Source organism: Ciona robusta, chromosome 3 (assembly GCF_009617815.1).
Source record: "Ciona robusta chromosome 3, ASM961781v2".
NCBI classification, from domain to species: domain Eukaryota; kingdom Metazoa; phylum Chordata; class Ascidiacea; order Phlebobranchia; family Cionidae; genus Ciona; species Ciona robusta.
In genome coordinates this window covers 5,821,107-5,841,605 of record NC_143237.1, presented here as the reverse complement: position 1 = coordinate 5,841,605, position 20,499 = coordinate 5,821,107, and the positions used below count along the sequence as shown (strand labels likewise).

At 37.1% G+C, this 20,499-nt stretch overlaps 2 protein-coding genes across 9 annotated transcripts in view; both read left to right on the top strand.

The window, feature by feature from the left end:
* LOC149738535 (kinesin-like protein KIF13A) overlaps positions 1-20,499 on the top strand; it is a 29,346-nt gene that overhangs the window by 8,419 nt on the left and 428 nt on the right. For 2 of the 4 annotated variants that reach the window (XM_089874125.1, XM_089874122.1), the window contains exons 13-23: positions 16,516-16,601; positions 16,771-16,869; positions 17,199-17,282; positions 17,484-17,570; positions 17,861-17,971; positions 18,401-18,493; positions 18,742-18,849; positions 19,052-19,191; positions 19,248-19,379; positions 19,465-19,577; positions 20,215-20,303. In XM_089874125.1, coding sequence (XP_089730251.1) covers positions 16,516-16,601; positions 16,771-16,869; positions 17,199-17,282; positions 17,484-17,570; positions 17,861-17,971; positions 18,401-18,493; positions 18,742-18,849; positions 19,052-19,191; positions 19,248-19,379; positions 19,465-19,577; positions 20,215-20,303 — 1,142 coding nt within the window. The remainder of the gene's footprint in view (positions 1-16,515; positions 16,602-16,770; positions 16,870-17,198; positions 17,283-17,483; positions 17,571-17,860; positions 17,972-18,400; positions 18,494-18,741; positions 18,850-19,051; positions 19,192-19,247; positions 19,380-19,464; positions 19,578-20,214; positions 20,304-20,499) is intronic. The other 2 variants (XM_089874123.1, XM_089874124.1) reach the window with 2 other exon arrangements.
* LOC149738536 (uncharacterized) lies at positions 2,779-16,190 on the top strand. 5 transcript variants are annotated; one of them, XM_089874131.1, is made up of 9 exons: positions 2,779-4,127; positions 4,314-5,952; positions 6,302-6,358; positions 10,527-10,568; positions 10,881-10,976; positions 11,575-12,896; positions 13,050-13,334; positions 13,487-13,681; positions 13,924-16,190. In XM_089874131.1, exons 2-9 carry the CDS (start codon positions 5,627-5,629, stop codon positions 14,010-14,012), a joined length of 2,412 nt encoding a protein of 803 aa, XP_089730257.1. In that variant the 5' UTR covers positions 2,779-4,127; positions 4,314-5,626; the 3' UTR covers positions 14,013-16,190. The 5 variants fall into 5 exon arrangements, with proteins under 5 accessions (XP_089730257.1, XP_089730256.1, XP_089730258.1 ...); XM_089874132.1 differs by having other exon boundaries at positions 2,781-5,733; positions 5,830-5,952; XM_089874130.1 differs by having other exon boundaries at positions 2,779-5,952.

The window sequence follows — 20,499 nt, the reverse complement described above, 5'->3', positions numbered from 1 at the left end:
AACGACACCTTACTTGTTTTAATCGGTTCTGTATAACCAAAGATATTCTAGCTCAAACACCGTGAAATTCATAAAACTGATTTGAAAGCTGCGTGGCGAAAGAATTTAAAAGTGTACTACGCACGTGACAAAATTGTTGAAGCGTGGCCGATCTCATTCTGAAAGGCGAGAGGCAGTGTTTTCAGCGAAAAACGAGAGAACAAAAAAACGCATGCTTCGCTTTCACGAATGAATCAGTCACGTGCCTAGTACGTTCCTACGTCACAATCACGGAGCTCGTAGTAAAAATAGGATAGCGCTAGAGATCACTGTTTGAGGACGAATATCTCCGCCTATACTGGTCCAATTTCAAAAAGCAAAGTATTTTTGGAATCAATAAAACGGTCGCTTTTTGAATTTACCACAAAAAAAAAGTAACGCGGGTTGTTTTTACGCATTTTAGGACTTTAAGTAAACAAAAAAAAACTTTTAAAAGAGTTAACAAGGTTGGGAACCCGGTAGAAATGGTGTCATAAGTGCCTTTACAAACTGAGTATAGGGCGGGAAAGTTTATATTCGATGTTGTTTTAAGTGATTTAACTTTTGTTATATAATTAGTTTATTTTTTAATTCGTTTTTTTTATACCCTTTAACACTTTGTAGTGCTGGTTTTAGTTGCTTAAATTCAAAATACATAAATGTACTGCCACCTAACGAGAAAAATGGTGTCTTATCAAGGATCTTATCAAGGAAACTAACGACGGTTTTACAATCTTATATAATACATGCATTCAATATATGTTTACTATTATGCAGTACGATAATCAGTTACATCACAATAACGCCTCTGACGTAATGAATTCGCTTTACTTGCAGGTGTACTACTGGGCTTGCGCAAGATTGTCAATATACTCGTGTCTGTAATGCAACAGCAATGGTTGGTAGGACGCAATACCCTAAAAACACCTAAGTTACAAAAAGCCATTTTTAAAATTTCGATTGTGACGTTTTAATCGACACAAATAGCATTATTTCATGAACAGACCAGACGATCCTACGGAAATGTAAGGCAGTATAGTGATCACGAAAACGTTTTCTGTTTTCTTTACTTGATTACAACTGTTCATCACACAAAAATATTCGTAACATTTTTGTTTTTAAAGAAATTGTGGCGCATATAGTCACTGTATTACCGCATTAACTTAATATCAATTGCACTGAAATAAATTGATTGTTTGATAAAATGATAGAACTTTGCGGTAGCATTACGACACTAATACCAGTACTATAGCTCACTTTCGGCTGTTTTAGAGTCGTTCCAAAGTCTTGAGTAATCACACCGAAGTATTATGACGTCACAACTGTGTTACGTAATAATCGACTTCGCCTCCGCACTACTTTTCAAAAAGCTGGTGTCTATATATATTCGTTTCGACTGATATATTTGTACCGGGCGCTATTGCGCATGCGCCGTGACGCTACTGCGCATGCCCTGTAGGTCGGAACTTATATACGGGCTCTAATAAATACGTACCGGCTAAAATACGTTCCTGGGCAAAACGAAACACATTTTGCACCGTTTCAAGGTACATTTGTACCATCTGCACTGTTTCGGCGTCGCTATGTCTAATCACATCAGACATCATGCTGTGCCGATAATTATCATTAATGAAATAAACACTCAAATCACTTCGTTGTTACACTTGACTATGTTAGTATTTTTCTATTATGTAATTGTAAAGCAAAAACAAAGAGTTTAGTTCGAAATTAGCATTGTTTATTTTTAATCACCTGGGGGAAATATTTTGTTTGTATTATACACAGCTGATTTTGTTTATGTAAGTTTACAATGAATGAGAAAGGTATGGTGTTATGTAAGCCATCCTGTTTGAGAAATTTGTTAGTTTTACTAATCTCAAATTATTCTAGGCACAAATAACACTCAACTTAGTTCTGTTGACTTTAAATCAAAAGCTAAAGTTCCAACGTGTAAAAGTCTGCAACGTTTTCAACGGAGGGTGGTAATAAATTTGGACCGGATGGTCATATTGGAGTCGCGGCGCATGCGCAATACAAATATACCAATCGGAACGAATATATCAAGACACCGGCGCCTATATGCACGGAGCTACGGCAGTGTATGACATTACAATTAGGATTGTGACGAAACAGTTATTAGCGGGCAAGACGGTTGTAAAGTGGTTTAGTAATGTAGTTGGTGCTTCTCGCTTAAAGGGCCTAAACACACCCCAAATGTACATCGCTTTAATATATAGAGTGTGTTTTTCTAATTCCAACGACACCTTACTTGTTTTAATCGGTTCAGTATAACCAAAGATACTCCAGCTCAAACACGTGAAATTCATAAAGCTGATTTGAAAGTTGCATGGCGAAAAAATGAGAAGTGTACTACGAACGTGACAAAACACGTGACAAAATTGTTGAAGCGTGGCCGCTCTCATTCTGAAAGGCGAGAGGCAGTGTTTTCAGCGAAAAACGAGAGAACAAAAAAACGCATGCTTCGCTTTCACGAATGGATCAGTCAGCACGTGCCTATAGTACGTTCCTACGTCACAATCACGGAGCTCGTAGTAAAAATAGGATAGCGCTAGAGATCACTGTTTGAGGACGAATATCTCCGCCTATACTGGACCAATTTCAATAAGCAAAGTTTTTGGAATCAATAAAACGGTCGCTTTTTGAATTTACCACAAAAAATAAAGTAACGCGGGGTGTTTTTACGCATTTTAAACGCGCTCCTGAAAATATGAAAAAAACAAAAAAATAATAAAACACAATTTGCCGTCTTTGAGAACGATTTTTTATGTTTCAGAAAATATTTCCGAAACAATATTACCATAAACCGAAACATTATAATGTTACCAGATATGGGATTATGTTTCTGAGTCTGTATGATTATGTTTCCAAAAACTGGACTATGTTTCCGAAACCGTATATAATGAATGAATGTAACTTACTTTACCTTCGCGTGGCCGGAAAACGACAGTCGTTATAACACGGGTGTTCTGTTTCAAACACCAGCATATGTGCCACCTTACGAGTTACCAAGGACGTTACTTTGTGGGTATAATTATTATAATTTTGTTTTACTTTTTTAAGTGTGACTGATAATTTGGACAACCCATTTGTGATCACGGGGAGGACCTTTGGGCCCATTACCGCTGGGTTGGATGCCGGTGCGCTAACCAAGTGTGCTACAGCGCCGATAATGTTATACAATCGTAATAAGGTTTCTAAATAACTTTATAAAATTATTAATCTTTGTAAATGCAATAATACATATTCAATTAATTAGTTTTTTTTACAGCAGTTATTGCACTGTAATACGGCGCACGCATAAAAAACATCATGGCGCATGGGTTAAATGTATTGCGCAAGTGAATATAAAACTGGCGCATGGGTTAAATGTATTGCGCAAGTGAATACGGTTTTGTGGGTCTGTGTCGGGAGTGGATTTTTAACTTTAGCTGACAATAAAAGTTTACAGTATTTTTTATTTAAATTTATTTAATTGGCTGTTACCGGAGCTAGAATCCAAATTCAAGTCTCCGGCTTTCTAGCGGTAATCAGTTTGCCAACGAAACACACCCAAACTTTAAGTGAACAGCGCTTAAAGTGAGTGAACAGAAAGAATTTGGTGTTCGTATAGTATTATTTGTAAGTTTAATAACATTGCCACTGCCCCGGAAGTCTTTATTTCTGCACATTTTCTGCTAGGTGGCGCTAACTTCTTATTCGTTGCCATTTATGGGATGTATTCGCTTATTTACTGACAAATTTCTTTTTTATTATTAATTGTACTGCTGCAAAATATATTTTTTCCAGAAATATTTTGTTTCCATGATGATGCGTGGTGGGCACGATTTACTTTTAACGTTTTAGTTTAATCTACATATGCCGTTATAACACTTGTTTAGTGAAGTTATTTGGTTTGGGAAATTTTTCATCACGCACGTCTTGTTGGGTATTTCCTTCTGATTCAAACAGAGATCACCTTGTAGAGTGTAGACGTAGGATTTTCGAAACCCGAGATTATTAACAATGACATTTTTCGTGTATATCCTCTATCCTGGCATCACCGAAACCGGGCTACCGACCGATACGTTTTTTTGATCAAGGAGTTACAGGTGAAGTGGATTTTTTTTATAAATTTATGCTTTCTATATGTACTTCATGTACTCTTCGTGTGTGTGCAAACGTATAAGTTACATATATCTGTGGAACGAAAATATTTACTCCCATTAGCGTAGCCTATATGCTATTGTGATAGAAAGTATTTTGTGGTGAGTTTCAGTGGCATTATTTTCCAATAGTTTCAGAGCCGCCTGTGGCCAATAAGTTGATCTGGAGACGCAGTACAAGGTAGTTGGGTTAATTTTAATTTTGGCGGACGAAAAATGGCGAATTATGCATGAAGAATAAAATAACGTGACAGCGACCTGACGTCAGATGATAGGGAAGGACGACATTTGATCATGTTGTAAAACATCGATAATTTCGGCCAACAGAGAGCTGGTTCATGAGAATTGCCCAAGGCTTAAATTATCTTTCAGTCGCGCGAGATAAGTTCTGGTAGTTGTGTTGACAATGCTCTATTAGTCTATTTTAAAATATTTTACTTGGTTTTGTCACGTGACGTCACATCAACCCTCATGTCAAGTGTTGTGGGTTTATACTTCATTTATCGCTTTTCTGTCATAGTCTGATCAGTGGGGACACCGAAGAGCAACTTACTGGTGCAATATCTGAATATTAAAATCCCGCGAAACTTTTATGATCGTATAGATTCATAGACATATGGCCGAAAGCTTATCAAGAAGTCAGCCACAGTGACAAATACATACAAACCTAATTTGATTCATAATAACAAGTACGAAAAAATGTATTCCAATTAAAACTTCTTAAGTCGAGTGTTATGGCTATGTTTACAGCAACACGCAAACTTTTATTTTTACGAGTTCATGGTGTTCATTTTTAGAAAACGATGACTGGCCCAATTCGGGTACCAACAATTAGCCAAAACATTAACAAATTGGCCTTCTTTACATTCGTTTTTTATTTTAGTAACACGCCAATGCATTTGTTTCACTTTTCCATCGTTAAAATTGTTTTTATGCGTATAGTTCCTTTCATTTGCTAAATATGTGCATTTCCGCATGTCCGCTGTGTTATTTTTCATACAAAATGGCGCCCTGCAGCCTGACGTAACAGTAGGTTTGTTAAACGTAACAATGAATCAGGTAAAAACACGTTTTTTCTGGCTTTGCATTGTGGGTAATTTTTTTCAGTTGGGAGGGAATTTAGTTTACAGAAGCTGAGAAGCAAGAGTTTTTATTTTAGTAACACGTCAATACATTTTTTTCACTTTTCCATCGTTAAAATTGTTTTATGCGTATAGTTCCTTTCATTTGCTAAATATGTGCATTTCCGCATGTCCGCTGTGTTATTTTCATACAAAATGGCGCCCTGCTGCCTGACGTAACAGTAGGTATGTTGAACGTAACAATGAATCAGGTAAAAACACGTTTTTCTGGCTTTGCATTGTGGGTATTTTTTTCAGTTAGGAGGGAATTTAGTTTACAGAAGTTGAGAAGCAAGAGTTATTGAATGTGTATGCTGTAAAATAATGTCGTCCGTGTCAAGTTTTTATAATTTAATTACCGATTCTTCCGTGAGTAGTCCAAGTGATGGTGAAGTGGAATCCGTTCATGCCGACTCGTTTGTTTTAGAAAGGTATTTGAATTTGCTGTATATCGAATGCGATTGTTCAGACTCGGTATCACCATTTGTACCTGTTTCCACATTGCATAAGTTTTCTTTTTATTACAGAGATTTAGAAGAAGAAGATTTCAATGAAGTAAGTGAAGATTCAGAAGTGTTAAGTGAAGATAATGAAAATGTTCTTAATTGTACACAAAATAATGTACATTTATTAGGACGAGAATGTAACAGGTACCTTACCTACTACGAGTACTATCTAGTACTGTATTTGTAGTCTGTTGGGCAATCCTTTAGCTGGTGATTAGTAAAATTGTTAGTGTTAAAATGTTCCTTAGGTCTCGCACTGACATGGTGATACCCACTATATAATATTTTTAAAAAAATGTGTCTTTAATTTTTAGTACTAAAACTGAACTTTTATAATGCGCAAAAAGCCAGTTGAATTTTGGTGACATAGGCTATATAATTATATATTATAGACTATATTAGTTTCTTTACTTAAAAAACTTTTGCGCAAGTCTGCTTTTCCCCTTTTTTATAATATATAACTAAGTAGCTCTCCAATGTTTTTATGATTTAGAAGGAAAAAACAGATGCTCCGAGATGTTGTCAAGAATTTTACAACAAGCATTGAAAGGTTACAAAACAAAACTGTTTTAAATTTATGTTTTTTATTTGTTAAATTGTTGTATGTATACAGTGGCACATGCAGGGGGAGTGAAATTAAGGGGACCAGCCCCCCTTTTTGATATCAATAAATGGTAACAATTCCCTTCAACCATTACAGAAATATAAATTCGCATTCGCGTAATGTGTCCATATGTAATGTGTTAGCTTACTGTGCGTCTTTGGATACTTTAACTTAATTCCAGATAGGTCTAGATAAGATGCCGACGAATTGACATATTAATATGTTTGGGCTCAACAAGCATCCGGTGTAAAATTCCAGAACTCGTTGTTGATTCAAACACACCAGCTTGTGCACTCGTCTGTTAAACGATGCTACGTTACACGGCCGCGAACTCGCCCCCTGTTAAACGATGCTACGCTACACCGCCGCGAACTCGTCTTTCGTTAAACGATGCTACCTTACACGGCCGCGAACTCGCCCCCTGTTAAACGATGCTACGCTACACCGCCGCGAACTCGTCTTTCGTTAAACGGTGCTACGTTACACGGCGCGAACTCGTCCCCGGTTAAACGATGCTACGCTACACCGCCGCGAACTCGTCTTTCGTTAAACGATGCTACCTTACACGGCCGCGAACTCGCCCCCTGTTAAACGATGCTACGTTACACGGCCGCGAACTCGCCCCCTGTTAAACGATGCTACGTTACACGGCGCGAACTCGTCCCCGGTTAAACGATGCTACGCTACACCGCCGCGAACTCGTCTTTCGTTAAACGATGCTACGTTATACGGCGTGAACTCGTCCCCGGTTAAACGATGCTACGTTACACGGCGTGAACTCGTCCCCGGTTAAACGATGGTAAGTTCCACGGCGTGAACTCGTTCCCGGTTAAACGATGCTACGTTACACCGCCGCGAACTCGTCTTTCGTTAAACGATGCTACGTTACACGGCGTGAACTCGTCCCCGGTTAAACGATGCTACGTTACACGGCGTGAACTCGTCCCCGGTTAAACGATGCTACGTTACACGGCGTGAACTCGTCCCCGGTTAAACGATGCTACGTTACACGGCGTGAACTTGTCCCCGGTTAAACGATGCTACGTTATACGGCGTGAACTCGTCCCCGGTTAAACAATGCTACGTTACACGGCGTGAACTCGTCCCCGGTTAAACGATGCTACGCTACACCGCGCGAACTCGTCTTTCGTTAAACGATGCTACGTTACACGGCGTGAACTCGTCTTTCGTTAAACGATGCTACGTTACACGGCGTAAACTCGTCCCCGGTTAAACGATGGTAAGTTCCACGGCGTGAACTCGTTCCCGGTTAAACGATGCTACGTTACACCGCCGCGAACTCGTCTTTCGTTAAACGATGCTACGTTACACGGCGTGAACTCGTCCCCGGTTAAACGATGCTACGTTACACGGCGTGAACTCGTCCCCGGTTAAACGATGCTACGTTACACGGCGTGAACTCGTCCCCGGTTAAACGATGCTACGTTACACGGCGTGAACTCGTCCCCGGTTAAACGATGCTACGTTCCACGGCGTGAACTCGTCCCCGGTTAAACGATGCTACGTTACACCGCCGCGAACTCGTCTTTCGTTAAACGATGCTACGTTACACGGCGTGAACTCGACCCGGTTAAACGATGCTACGTTACACGGCGTGAACTTGTCCCCGGTTAAACGATGCTACGTTACACGGCGTGAACTCGTCCCCGGTTAAACGATGCTACGTTACACGGCGTGAACTCGTCCCGGTTAAACGATGCTACGCTACACCGCGCGAACTCGTCTTTCGTTAAACGATGCTACGTTACACGGCGTGAACTCGTCTTTTGTTAAACGATGCTACGTTACACGGCGTGAACTCGTCCCCGGTTAAACGATGGTAAGTTCCACGGCGTGAACTCGTTCCCGGTTAAACGATGCTACGTTGTTACACCGCCGCGAACTCGTCTTTCGTTAAACGATGCTGCGTTACACGGCGTGAACTCGTCCCCGGTTAAACGATGCTACGTTACGGCGTGAACTCGTCCCCGGTTAAACGATGCTACGTTACACGGCGTGAACTCGTCCCTGGTTAAACGATGCTACGTTACACGGCGTGAACTCGTCCCCGGTTAAACGATGCTACGTTACACGGCGTGAACTCGTCCCCGGTTAAACGATGCTACGTTACACGGCGTGAACTCGTCCCCGGTTAAACGATGCTACGTTACACGGCGTGAACTCGTCCCCGGTTAAACGATGCTACGTTACACGGCGTGAACTCGTCCCCGGTTAAACGATGCTACGTTACACACGGCGTGAACTCGTCCCCGGTTAAACGATGCTACGTTACACGGCGTGAACTCGTCCCCGGTTAAACGATGCTACGTTACACGGCGTGAACTCGTCCCCGGTTAAACGATGCTACGTTACACGGCGTGAACTCGTCCCCGGTTAAACGATGCTACGTTACACGGCGTGAACTCGTCCCCGGTTAAACGATGCTACGTTACACGGCGTGAACTCGTCCCCGGTTAAACGATGCTACGTTACACGGCGTGAACTCGTCCCCGGTTAAACGATGCTACGTTACACGGCGTGAACTCGTCCCCGGTTAAACGATGCTACGTTACACGGCGTGAACTCGTCCCCGGTTAAACGATGCTACGTTACACGGCGTGAACTCGTCCCCGGTTAAACGATGCTACGTTACACGGCGTGAACTCGTCCCGGTTAAACGATGCTACGTTACACGGCGTGAACTCGTCCCCGGTTAAACGATGCTACGTTACACGGCGTGAACTCGTCCCCGGTTAAACGATGCTACGTTACACCGCCGCGAACTCGTCTTAAACGATGCGTTAAACGATGCTACGTTACACGGCGTGAACTCGACCCGGTTAAACGATGCTACGTTACACGGCGTGAACTCGTCCCCGGTTAAACGATGCTACGTTACACGGCGTGAACTCGTCCCCGGTTAAACGATGCTACGCTACACCGCGCGAACTCGTCTTTCGTTAAACGATGCTACGTTACACGGCGTGAACTCGTCTTTTGTTAAACGATGCTACGTTACACGGCGTGAACTCGTCCCCGGTTAAACGATGGTAAGTTCCACGGCGTGAACTCGTTCCCGGTTAAACGATGCTACGTTGTTACACCGCCGCGAACTCGTCTTTCGTTAAACGATGCTGCGTTACACGGCGTGAACTCGTCCCCGGTTAAACGATGCTACGTTACACGTCCCCGGTTAAACGATGCTACGTTACACGGCGTGAACTCGTCCCTGGTTAAACGATGCTACGTTACACGGCGTGAACTCGTCCCCTGTTAAACAATGCTACGTTACACCGCCGCGAACTCGTCCCCGGTTAAACGATGCTACGTCACACGGCGTGAACTCGTCCCCGGTTAAACGATGCTACGTCACACGGCGTGAACTCGTCCCCGGTTAAACGATGCTACGTTAAACGTCCCCGAACTCGTCCCCGGTTAAACGATGCTACGTTACACGGCGTGAACTCGTCCCCCGTTAAACGATTCTACGTTAAACGTCCCCGAACTCGTCCCCGGTTAAACGATGCTATGCTACACGGCCGCGATCTCATCCCTCGTTAAACGATGCTACGTTAAACGATGGTAGGTTACAGGTCCGCCAACTGGTCCCCAGTTAAAATATGATACTTGACACGGCCGCGAACTCGTCCTAGGTTAAAATATGCTACGTTACACAGCCGCCAACTCCTCCCTGGTTAAATGATCCTAAGAGGTCGCGAACTGGTCCCCCCCACCCCCCCCCCCTCTTTATTTCCGTCTGGGTGCGCCACTGTATGTATATTCTAATTCAATATTTATTATTCCATAGCCATGGCTTTGCAATAAGTGTACTTGCCTCGTGGCTAAAGCAGGTTGGGTTTAAGACTGGAGTCTGGAAGTTCAATTATTTATATCTAACATTCTAATGTTATATACATTGTCTATGGGCATCTAGTTTATTAAGAAGAATATCTAAATGTGCAACATAGTATATACTACTGCAATACGAATATTATTTGAACATTGCAAATTAATGTATAGGCAGTAAATCAGTTTAATACTATGTTTTTCCTTTTAATAATTAATATCAGCCCTGCATCATGGTTGGTTAATAAACAATAATTTCTCTTTACAGGATATTTAGTGATCAGCCAACCTGTTCTGGAACCAGCTCGAAGTATGTGTATTTAGTTACATTCTTGTTTGTGATGTAATAATCGTAATAGGTTATCAAAGGTATTATGGTGCAAATAATCGTTACATTATCCACGATGAACATGCATAAAAATTGCACCAATGTTTCATCTGTTTATACCAATTAAGACACGTCTTTTTAACAATATATATTGATATTATATTATATTCTTTTTATTAAAATGGGTATTATTGTCCACAAGCAAACCCAATAAAGCTCGAGTTTTTAACGCATTTTTGAATCACCTACTTTATTTGTGCAATAGTTTGTTATGTTACATATGCTATGTTTCAGTGCAACTTCTTCCCCATTATCAACCAAAAGTAGTACACCGTTATCCACCAAAAGTAGTACAATATTAAAAACTGGAAAGATTTCGAAATCTGGCAGGTAAGATGATATTTTTCAAATGTGTGTGTATTTCTGATAATCTGATTATAAAAGTTAATTAAGGTTCTAAATTTCTGGGTCGAACCAAAAGTTTTAACTTTTTTTAAGTGTTTTATATTTTAAGTATAAATGGACCAAAAAAGCAACACTTATCGCAATTTATTCTTTTGCATTCCATCTAAAGTGTAACCGATGGGTAGGCTAATCTTTAGATGGGTAGGCTAATCATAAGTAGGCTAATCTTTAGTAAAACCAGTAAAATCAGTTACTAGTGAAAATTTGAATGTCAAAATGTTTCTTAGGCCTTACTGGTTAATGATGCCGGCACCTAATTTTAATAATCCATGGAAGGCAATTCGCCTATGATCCACAATTCCTATCGGTTTATGGAATGGTATATCCTTAACATACACATTAAATTATTTTTATCTCAGTAAGTGCTAGAGGCAACCTGCAATGCAATGCTTGTTAAGTTTGGCTGCAATGTTGTGTTTACTGAAAGTGCAAAAATCAAAACCTAAATATTTCTATTATTATTTTAAGTGTGTCTGCTGGCTTTATGATTTTGTGTTCACAGACTAATCTTTTTTCATTCCAGACGCCAAAGAAAATGTCCCTACTGCTCCAAAATGTTTTATAATGTAACAACACACTATAACAATCACCATAAAGATTTGCCAAAAAGCAAGCTTCTCTATGACTCTGAGTTAAAACTTCAAAAACAGGGAAACTATAAAGATTTTAATGGATATGAGTGCAGCATATGTCACCTTGTAGTAAAGTGTTTAAAAAGGCACTGCATTAAAGCTCATCCAGACATTGATATAAAAGGCACTCAGTTTCAAAATATGTTGGTCGATTGCAATACTGAAACTTCACAGTACAACAAAATTTTATTAATGTACGAGAGACATTTACAAGATATTGGGGTTGGAAAAAGAAATCCAGTCAATGCAGATACAGCTAAAACATATATGAATCAGGTTAAAAAGATGATTCAAAATCCTAGTGAAATACAAGACCCCAAGCGCATTTTTATCAATATTGAAAAGAGCATTGTTGGTGATGGCCGAGATGGAACAAAATATGCGTACCTGGCTACATTAAAAAACTTTTTGGAGTTTGTAGACTTGGAATATCCAATGTACATGAGTGAGAGTGTTCATAAACTAATAAAGTACACAGTTTCTTGGTTGAGTCGACAAAGAGCACGGAAAGAAAAAAGGCAAAACATTGTCAAACAGCACTCTAGAAAAAAGTTGAGTGGTTTGCCACAGCCCTACCGGGCAATTTTAGAGTATGAGCAAAATCATGGAATGACCATAGCTGAGTTACGCAGAAGTGAAGTTGGCAGTTTGTCGAAATCAGAAGTTCAAGAATTATGTGGTGATGTTTTTTTAAGAGTCGTTTGTCGAGCTGGTTGTCGACCATCTGTGCTAACCGGAGTCACAATAGAAGAGTTAGATTCAGCAGAAAAAACACCGAAAGGAAATTATAGTATATACGTTAAAGACCAAAAGTTAAAAAATGAACATGCCTGTTTAGTGCTAAGTGTTGAGGAATTGCACGATATGAGGACTACCTCAAATCATTTATGGGCAACAAAAAAACAAAAATCAACCAAGTTAGATAAAGTGTTTCCTTCAATAAGTTGTAACAGAAAAATGGAGTCAACAGAATTTAATAGATATTGGAAGAAAACAAGCAGTCAAGTATTTCATTCAACAAACAAGGATATAACAGTAACAGATGTCAGGAAGTTAATTACGATGGTTGCAAGTAAACAATCGAAATCAGCTCAAATTGCCATTGCTAGGTCTAAAGGTCACTCAATTGCTGTAGCTCATAAGGTGTATGACATTTCGCATCCGCATGAGCTTGTGGAACAGGGTCGTACAACATTGCAACAGTTAGCAAATGGTTAGAATTCATCCATATTTATAACATACATAAATGCCATATTTCTTTAATTTATTATAAAGCCACATTTCATAAATAATCCTTTTATTAACAACTAAAAATAACATAAACGTTGTAGCTTTCCAAATTCCTTATTTTAAAATTATTTTGCAGATGAAAAGTGTAATGAGCATGATTCTAGTTCAGCTGAGGAAGAGAGAGGTGTTAGACTGCCTGATCCCAATTCTGCTGAGGAAGAGAGAGGTGCTGGACTGCCTGATCCCAATTCTGCTGAGGAAGAGAGAGGTGCTGGACTGCCTGATCCCAATTCTGCTGAGGAAGAGAGAGGTGCTAGACTGCCTGATCCCAATTCTGCTGAGGAAGAAAGAGGTGTTACACTGACTGATTCTGATCCGACTGCGGTAGATAAAGAGACTGATCTTGTGTGTGCTGACTTAAGTAAGTTATGTTGTACTTTTACTTTGTATATTTAAATGAGTAGTTTAAATTCTGGACTTAATTTTACATATTTTTACATCTGGACTTAACATAAACGTCAAGCAGGTAACTGTTTTTTATGTGAAAATGAAATGCTGACATTTATTTTGCAGATAAAGATGAAAAGTTTATTCGGGTTGCATTTTCTGATGATGCTGAAGTAATAGATATTTACCGTGTGCGGGATTTAAAAACAAAAAATGGGAAACGCATCAAGCAGTTTAATGAAATTAAGATGGAAGAAGAATGCAAAGCGAGGTGGCCCGCAGACAACCTTTTTTATCCAGCTCGACGTGTTGTGACAACCTGTGAGTGGTATTTATGGATAATTTGTCTGTTTTATTTTGCATATACCTTTAAATGTATGCTCATATCTTGTCTGTTTTTTTAACACATGCTTTTCTATCTTTTGCATGTTTACTCATTTGAATTTAATTTTAGTGGTTCAGGTTTTGTCTTTGTTCACCTGATTAATAGTTGTCCCTTTTAACACAAAGTATTCTTTTTTATTAACGTCTTCAGATATACTTAACTATGTATTATTTTACAGGGTCCCCATGCAAACAAGTGCGTTCTGATGATGAGTTTGTAGCTGAATCTCCATTTAAGCGAAAAAGAAAGAAGAAGCTGTTATATTAATTGCCTTGTTTAATTTACTGTATAAAGACTAGACTGTATATTTTACTGCATTGTTTTTACGATTGGGATTATACACTGGAGCCTGACTGACATTGTTTTTTTCAATATGATGTGATACTAATATTATACAAATTTAAGTTGCATATAACCAATATTTGGTTGCTCTAAAAGCTATCAATATTTATAAACTAATTGATAGTAACTTAGGTTTATAAACTAGGTAATGTTTGCGGACCAGTTTGCTTTTTGAATTTATAATGATGAATGTTTTTTCGTTTGTCTGGTTAACTCACAGCAATATTAATGCCCCTCTTCTGAGTAATCGTCAAATTAGCAAAAACGCTACTATCAGTCATGCTCTAGTATGGGTTGTATAATTCTACCGCCTTGTATTTTTAGAGATTTCTTCGACTATATTTCTACCTCATTATGCTTTTAATGCATCCATTGACCATATTTGTACCGCATTGTGTTTTATGGGGTCCATAGACTATATTTGTACTGTATTGTGTTTTAATGGGTCCGTAGACTATATTTGTACTGCATTGTGTTTTTTAATGGGTCCATAGACTATATTTGTACTGTATTGTGTTTTTTAATGGGTCCATAGATTATATTTGTACTGTATTGTGTTTTTTAATGGGTCCATAGACTATATTTCTACTGTATTGTGTTTTAATGGGTCCATAGACTATATTTCTACTGTATTGTGTTTTAATGGGTCCCTATATTTCTACCAGCATTGATAATTGATGAGCTGCATTGTGTTTTAACGGGTCCATAGACTATATTTGTACCGCATTGTGTTTTATGGGGTCCATGGATTATATTTCTACTGTATTGTTTTTATGGGGTCCGTAGACTATATTTCTACTGTTTTGTGTTTTATTGGGTCCGTAGACTATATTTCTACTGTTTTGTGTTTTATTGGGTCCATAGACTATATTTGTACTGTATTGTGTTTTATTGGGTCCATAGATTATATTTGTACTGCATTGTGTTTTATGGGGTCCATAGACTATATTTGTACTGCATTGTGTTTTAATGGGTCCATAGACTATATTTGTACTGCATTGTGTTTTAATGGGTCCATAGACTATATTTGTACCGCATTGTGTTTTATGGGGTCCATAGACTATATTTGTACTGCATTGTGTTTTAATGGGTCCATAGACTATATTTGTACTGTATTGTGTTTTATTGGGTCCATAGATTATATTTGTACTGCATTGTGTTTTATGGGGTCCATAGACTATATTTGTACTGCATTGTGTTTTAATGGGTCCATAGACTATATTTGTACCGCATTGTGTTTTATGGGGTCCATAGATTATATTTCTACTGTATTGTTTTTATGGGGTCCGTAGACTATATTTCTACTGTTTTGTGTTTTATTGGGTCCGTAGACTATATTTCTACTGTTTTGTGTTTTATTGGGTCCATAGACTATATTTGTACTGTATTGTGTTTTAATGGATCCATAGATTATATTTCTACCGCATTGTGTTTAATGGGTCCATAGATTATATTTGTACTGCATTGTGTTTTTTTAATGGGTCCATAGACTATATTTCTACCGCATTGTTTTTAATGGGTCCATAGACTATATTTGTACTGTATTGTGTTTTAATGGGTCAATAGACTATATTTCTACCGCATTGTGTTTTAATGGGTCCATAGACTATATTTCTACTGTATTGTGTTTTAATGGGTCCATAGATTATATTTCTACCGCATTGTGTTTAATGGGTCCATAGACTATATTTGTACTGTATTGTGTTTTAATGGGTCAATAGACTATATTTCTACCGCATTGTGTTTTAATGGGTCCATAGACTATATTTCTACTGTATTGTGTTTTAATGGGTCCATAGATTATATTTCTACCGCATTGTGTTTAATGGGTCCATAGACTATATTTGTACTGCATTGTGTTTTTTTAATGGGTCCATAGACTATATTTCTACTGTATTGTGTTTTATTGGGTCCATGGACTATATTTGTACTGCATTGTTTTTTTAACGGGTCCATAGATTTTATTTGTACTGTATTGTGTTTTAATGGGTCCATAGACTATATTTCTATTATATTGTATTGAAGTGTATATAATAATGTGCTTTTATAGGTTCATAAACTGTTAAATTGACTTTCGTTTCAACAATAAAGCTGAATACATGACTAGCTCGTTGATTAACTATCATAATATACACATTGTTGTGCGTGAGTTGTGTAACTCTTTTTCATTATTTTTATTCAGTAAAATTGCATTTTAGCTCCATGCTGCCCACTGACGGTTGGTAATTTGGTTGTTAAAAATATAGGTATTAGGTTTCCGGAACCTAATAATGTGTTCCAAAATTAGGTTTCTAACCATAAACGTCTCTCGGTAAAATGTTTCTGAAAAAAAGTATTATGTTTCTAACCGTTACGTAGGTTATTTTTAAACTCACACACTAACTAACTCCAATTGGCAACTTCCAAATAGCTTTATATTTACATTTAGATCTACAGGAGCAAAGTTTACTTTTCATGGAAGGGTTTAATGAAGAAATATTTCAACAAATGAAAGAGGCTTACATGAAAAAGCAGGTATGAAGTATATATGCCTACATAAGAAAAAAATATGACAGGATTTTTTTTAATATTTGGTTGACTTTTTGAACATACTTGTCCCTACATTATTTTAAAAACACATTAATGCAGTACTTGTAGATAGTTTGTTTATTGTTTTAAATTTTTAATTTTCATTTTTTAAAAGAAATTCGAAGTTGTGATGTTGAAAAAGAAACATGAAAAAGAATTAAAGGATCTTCAAGAAAATTACAAACAAGATTTGGCTAGTGATGAACAGGAACTTGTAAGTGGATTAAACTAAATTATTCTTTCGTATATCAAACATCAAGTACAATAAGCTAGGAACCATCCAAGCAATTTTATATACATTGTACATATAGATATAGTAACATTGTAGGGGTGTTAAATCCTAGCATTGGCATGTCCAGGTGAGGATAACGGTTATGTTTAAGATTGTGTTACTAGCATCCTTAGAGTACCAGGCTCCATTCTAGAGAGTACTGATTCAAGGCTCATTGCATTGTGGGTGCTACCATTGTGGGCAGGCACGTTAACCAACTGTGCGGTGCCGGACAGCACTATTTCATTCTACTGATCATATTCAAACTTTAGGAAAAGAGGTATAGTTCACCTGCTGAACGTGTAAAAGCATGTGAAGAGGAAATAAGGAAAATCCACAAGTCAGAGAAGAAAAACGTAAACGTTTGAGTGTTTTGTTTCTATTTAATTTAAATATGTATATATATATTGTGGTGTTCATTTTGGAAGTTTATATTTATATATTTAAAATGCTGTTTTATATTATATTTTAACTTACCTAAACATTACCAAACACAAATGCAAACACACTACTTATACAACTTTTACTGTTACAAGTAACCTGTAAAATTGATGCAGATCAAAAAGAAAAACAGTGAATTGAAGAAATTAAAAATTAACGTAGACCGGTTTGAATCTGAAAGAAATGAGAAGCTGGAAACGAGAGTATAATTTAATTTTTTATGGAACCTGTAAATTTAATTGGTTATTCCGAACCTTCATGGGTGCATTTTTCACAAAAAAATAATCAACCACAAAGTTACAACATACTTAACATAGTAACAAGCATGAAGTAAAACAGAACACCCATGTAATAACTTCTAAAGTTGTTAAACTGCTCAAATAAGTGGCTTTCATTAAATTGCTCATGAGCAATATTTTGTATATGATACTTATATTAACTGTGGTTTTATATTGGTGATCAGTATATAAAAGGCATAATTACAAAACTTTAGAAGCAACAATATAATGTGAAGCTAAAGAAGTTACTGGAGAACTTTGATAAGGAAATCAAGATGAAAGATTTAAAAAATGAGTTGGAACGAACTTTAAATGATGTTAAAAAGGTGTGACGTTTTTACCTATTTTTGTAGGGTAGGTGGTTTTCTATTCAGAAGAAAATTTAACTGTCTTTGTGTTGAAAGCTAGCCACTGTTTTTGTATTAGAACAATATCTTAATCTTACAAAATAAAATGCAACAATGATTCAACCTTGGGAATTTACTACTTTAACTTATATTTGTTAAAAATTTGATTACGACATATGGCATATTATGAGCTAACGGTACCCATGTTATTCCACAGTATTATAAGTTAAACTAGTGTACTTTAATATTTTTACAAAGTCTTAACTACAGTGTTCAATAGGTTTTAAACAAAAAATCTGTTTTTTTTAACATAATTTTCTAAAAATGAAGTAAGATTATTACTTTCATCCTTTTCGTTAAGAGACTTATAAGTTTTGAGTAACTTACTAAAGTAAGTTTGACCAAAAGTTTCAGGAAAGGGAAGAAGCGGTGCAAAGGGCTTATCCAAATAGTGAAAATAAGTCACAAACTGAACACGAATACTTAATGAAAGCATCAGAGGTGGTGTATAAATTAAGTACATTATTTGCATTGAAACTTAGGCCTATATTTAAGCTATACAGTTACTCTATTTATATCACAGGTTTATAATATAAGATTTAATTCAAAATTATGTTTATTTTTTTGGCCTTGTTAACATTCTTTAAACCATATTACAATATATATTACAAGCTTTTGTCGTTTTCATCTTCAATATCAACATAGATCAAATTTAATATCAAGAAGCTCATCCAAAGTTAATATTATAGTTGCAGAATTTGTTAGAAGTAAAATTTCAAAAACATGGGGATGAAAATGCAAAGTTACTCAAAGAATGGGAAAATCATTTTTACATTTATCAAAAACAAAAAAATGAGGTAAACAAAGTTAAATAGGAATTAAGTCAAAATCTATAGTTGGTGTTCTTACTAAATCTAAAATATATACAACTTTTTGATTTAAAATATGTGATTATATGTTGCCTACTTAAATGCTTGTATATCACTTTCAATGGAAAACAACGAACCATTTATTTCTTTTGTACTTATCTTTAAAATGCATTTTTGCATGTGTTTTTAGCGAAACCAAGAAATGGTTCCACATTTCTGGAATCTAAATGAGGAACCAGATCTGTGTAAAGTCATCATACACATGGTGATGCCTGGAGAGTCAACTATTGGCAGTGCTGAAAAAGCGAAAATAACGATGAGTGGACATGGGTAAATAGGTTGCATAATGGGTACTTAGGATATTTTAGTTGTTATTCTTTTTACAGAATCCTGGGAGAACATGCATTGGTTGAAAATGATGGAAAAGATGTTTATATTCAATCACTTGCTGATAATATTCAGATCTTGGTCAATGGAAAGGTGGTGAGAAGTATACAAAAACTTCAGGATAATGATAGGTAAAACAATGAGGATTCTCTTAAACATTATTGTAATATTTTAAAATTTGTGCATAAAAATACAATGCTGTTACCCATTTTTAAGAATCTACTTTGGTCCTAATCATTTGTATGTCTTCAACAACCCAAAAAGTAGAAGCAACAAATCAAAACAACCAAAATATGAAGAAGCTTTGAGTGAAATAAACAAAAATACAAGTAGGCCTATTATAATTATTGTGGTGTAATTAATACATGCTAAATAAAACTTGTACGTTTTGCTAGGCTATGCCTTATAATGTCAGGCGCCGTGACATAGTGGTTAGCACGCCTGCCTGTAACCCAGAAGTAATGGGTTCAAGGCTCGACGCTGCTACCATTGTGGGCGTATGTGTCCTTGGGCAAGACACTTAATGGCAATTGCTCCAAACCAGTGGTCACTAATGCGTTGTCCAAATTATCAGCCATACATAAAAAATCACCCAAAAAATAATCACCCACAAAGTAACATATATATGGTAACTCGTAAGCTGGCACGAGTTGTTAAACCAGTGAGATAATGGCTGTCATTTTCCGGCCACGCGAGGATATACTAAGTTAGATTCATTCATACATTGAAGCTGTATATAAAATGCTGGCCTATTCGGTACAGTCGCTGGTTGTTACCACTAACCAGGCCTACTTGACCCAATATAATTAAATGTCTTTGAATATTATTTTTGGTAGTAGTGCAACCTGCTACAACCTGTTCTTAACATTCATTATCTGGACCTTGATGATTATTGTAAATTAGCTTTCAGTGTTTTTCTTGGTCATATATTAAGTATGTCATGTTGAATCACCTAGAACATTACAGGTTTCATTGAGAATACCAGTTTAATCAACACTTGGAGTGGTGTTTCAGCTGAAAAAGTGGAACATATTAAGCAGAATCATCAAATAGAGGTAGCATATAAGTAAAAAAATTGTTCTCACTTAATTTTTAATTAATGGTTGCGAGGATTGTGATGAATAAGTTAAAGCTGTGGCACATAGAATGATTTTTCCTCTTTAATTAAAAGTGATAATTTCTGAAATTTGTGTCAAACTCTTATACATTAATAACAAATGATGGAAAGTGAAGATGCACCTAAAAGTTGCT

Coding starts and splice junctions, on each gene's coding strand:
- LOC149738536 (XM_089874131.1), top strand. CDS start 5,627: ATGTCGTCCGTGTCAAGTTTTTATAATTTAATTACCGATTCTTCCGTG. Junction 5,953..6,301: donor TTAGGACGAGAATGTAACAG/GTACCTTACCTA, acceptor TTTATGATTTAG/AAGGAAAAAACAGATGCTCC. Junction 10,977..11,574: donor AAGATTTCGAAATCTGGCAG/GTAAGATGATAT, acceptor TTTTCATTCCAG/ACGCCAAAGAAAATGTCCCT.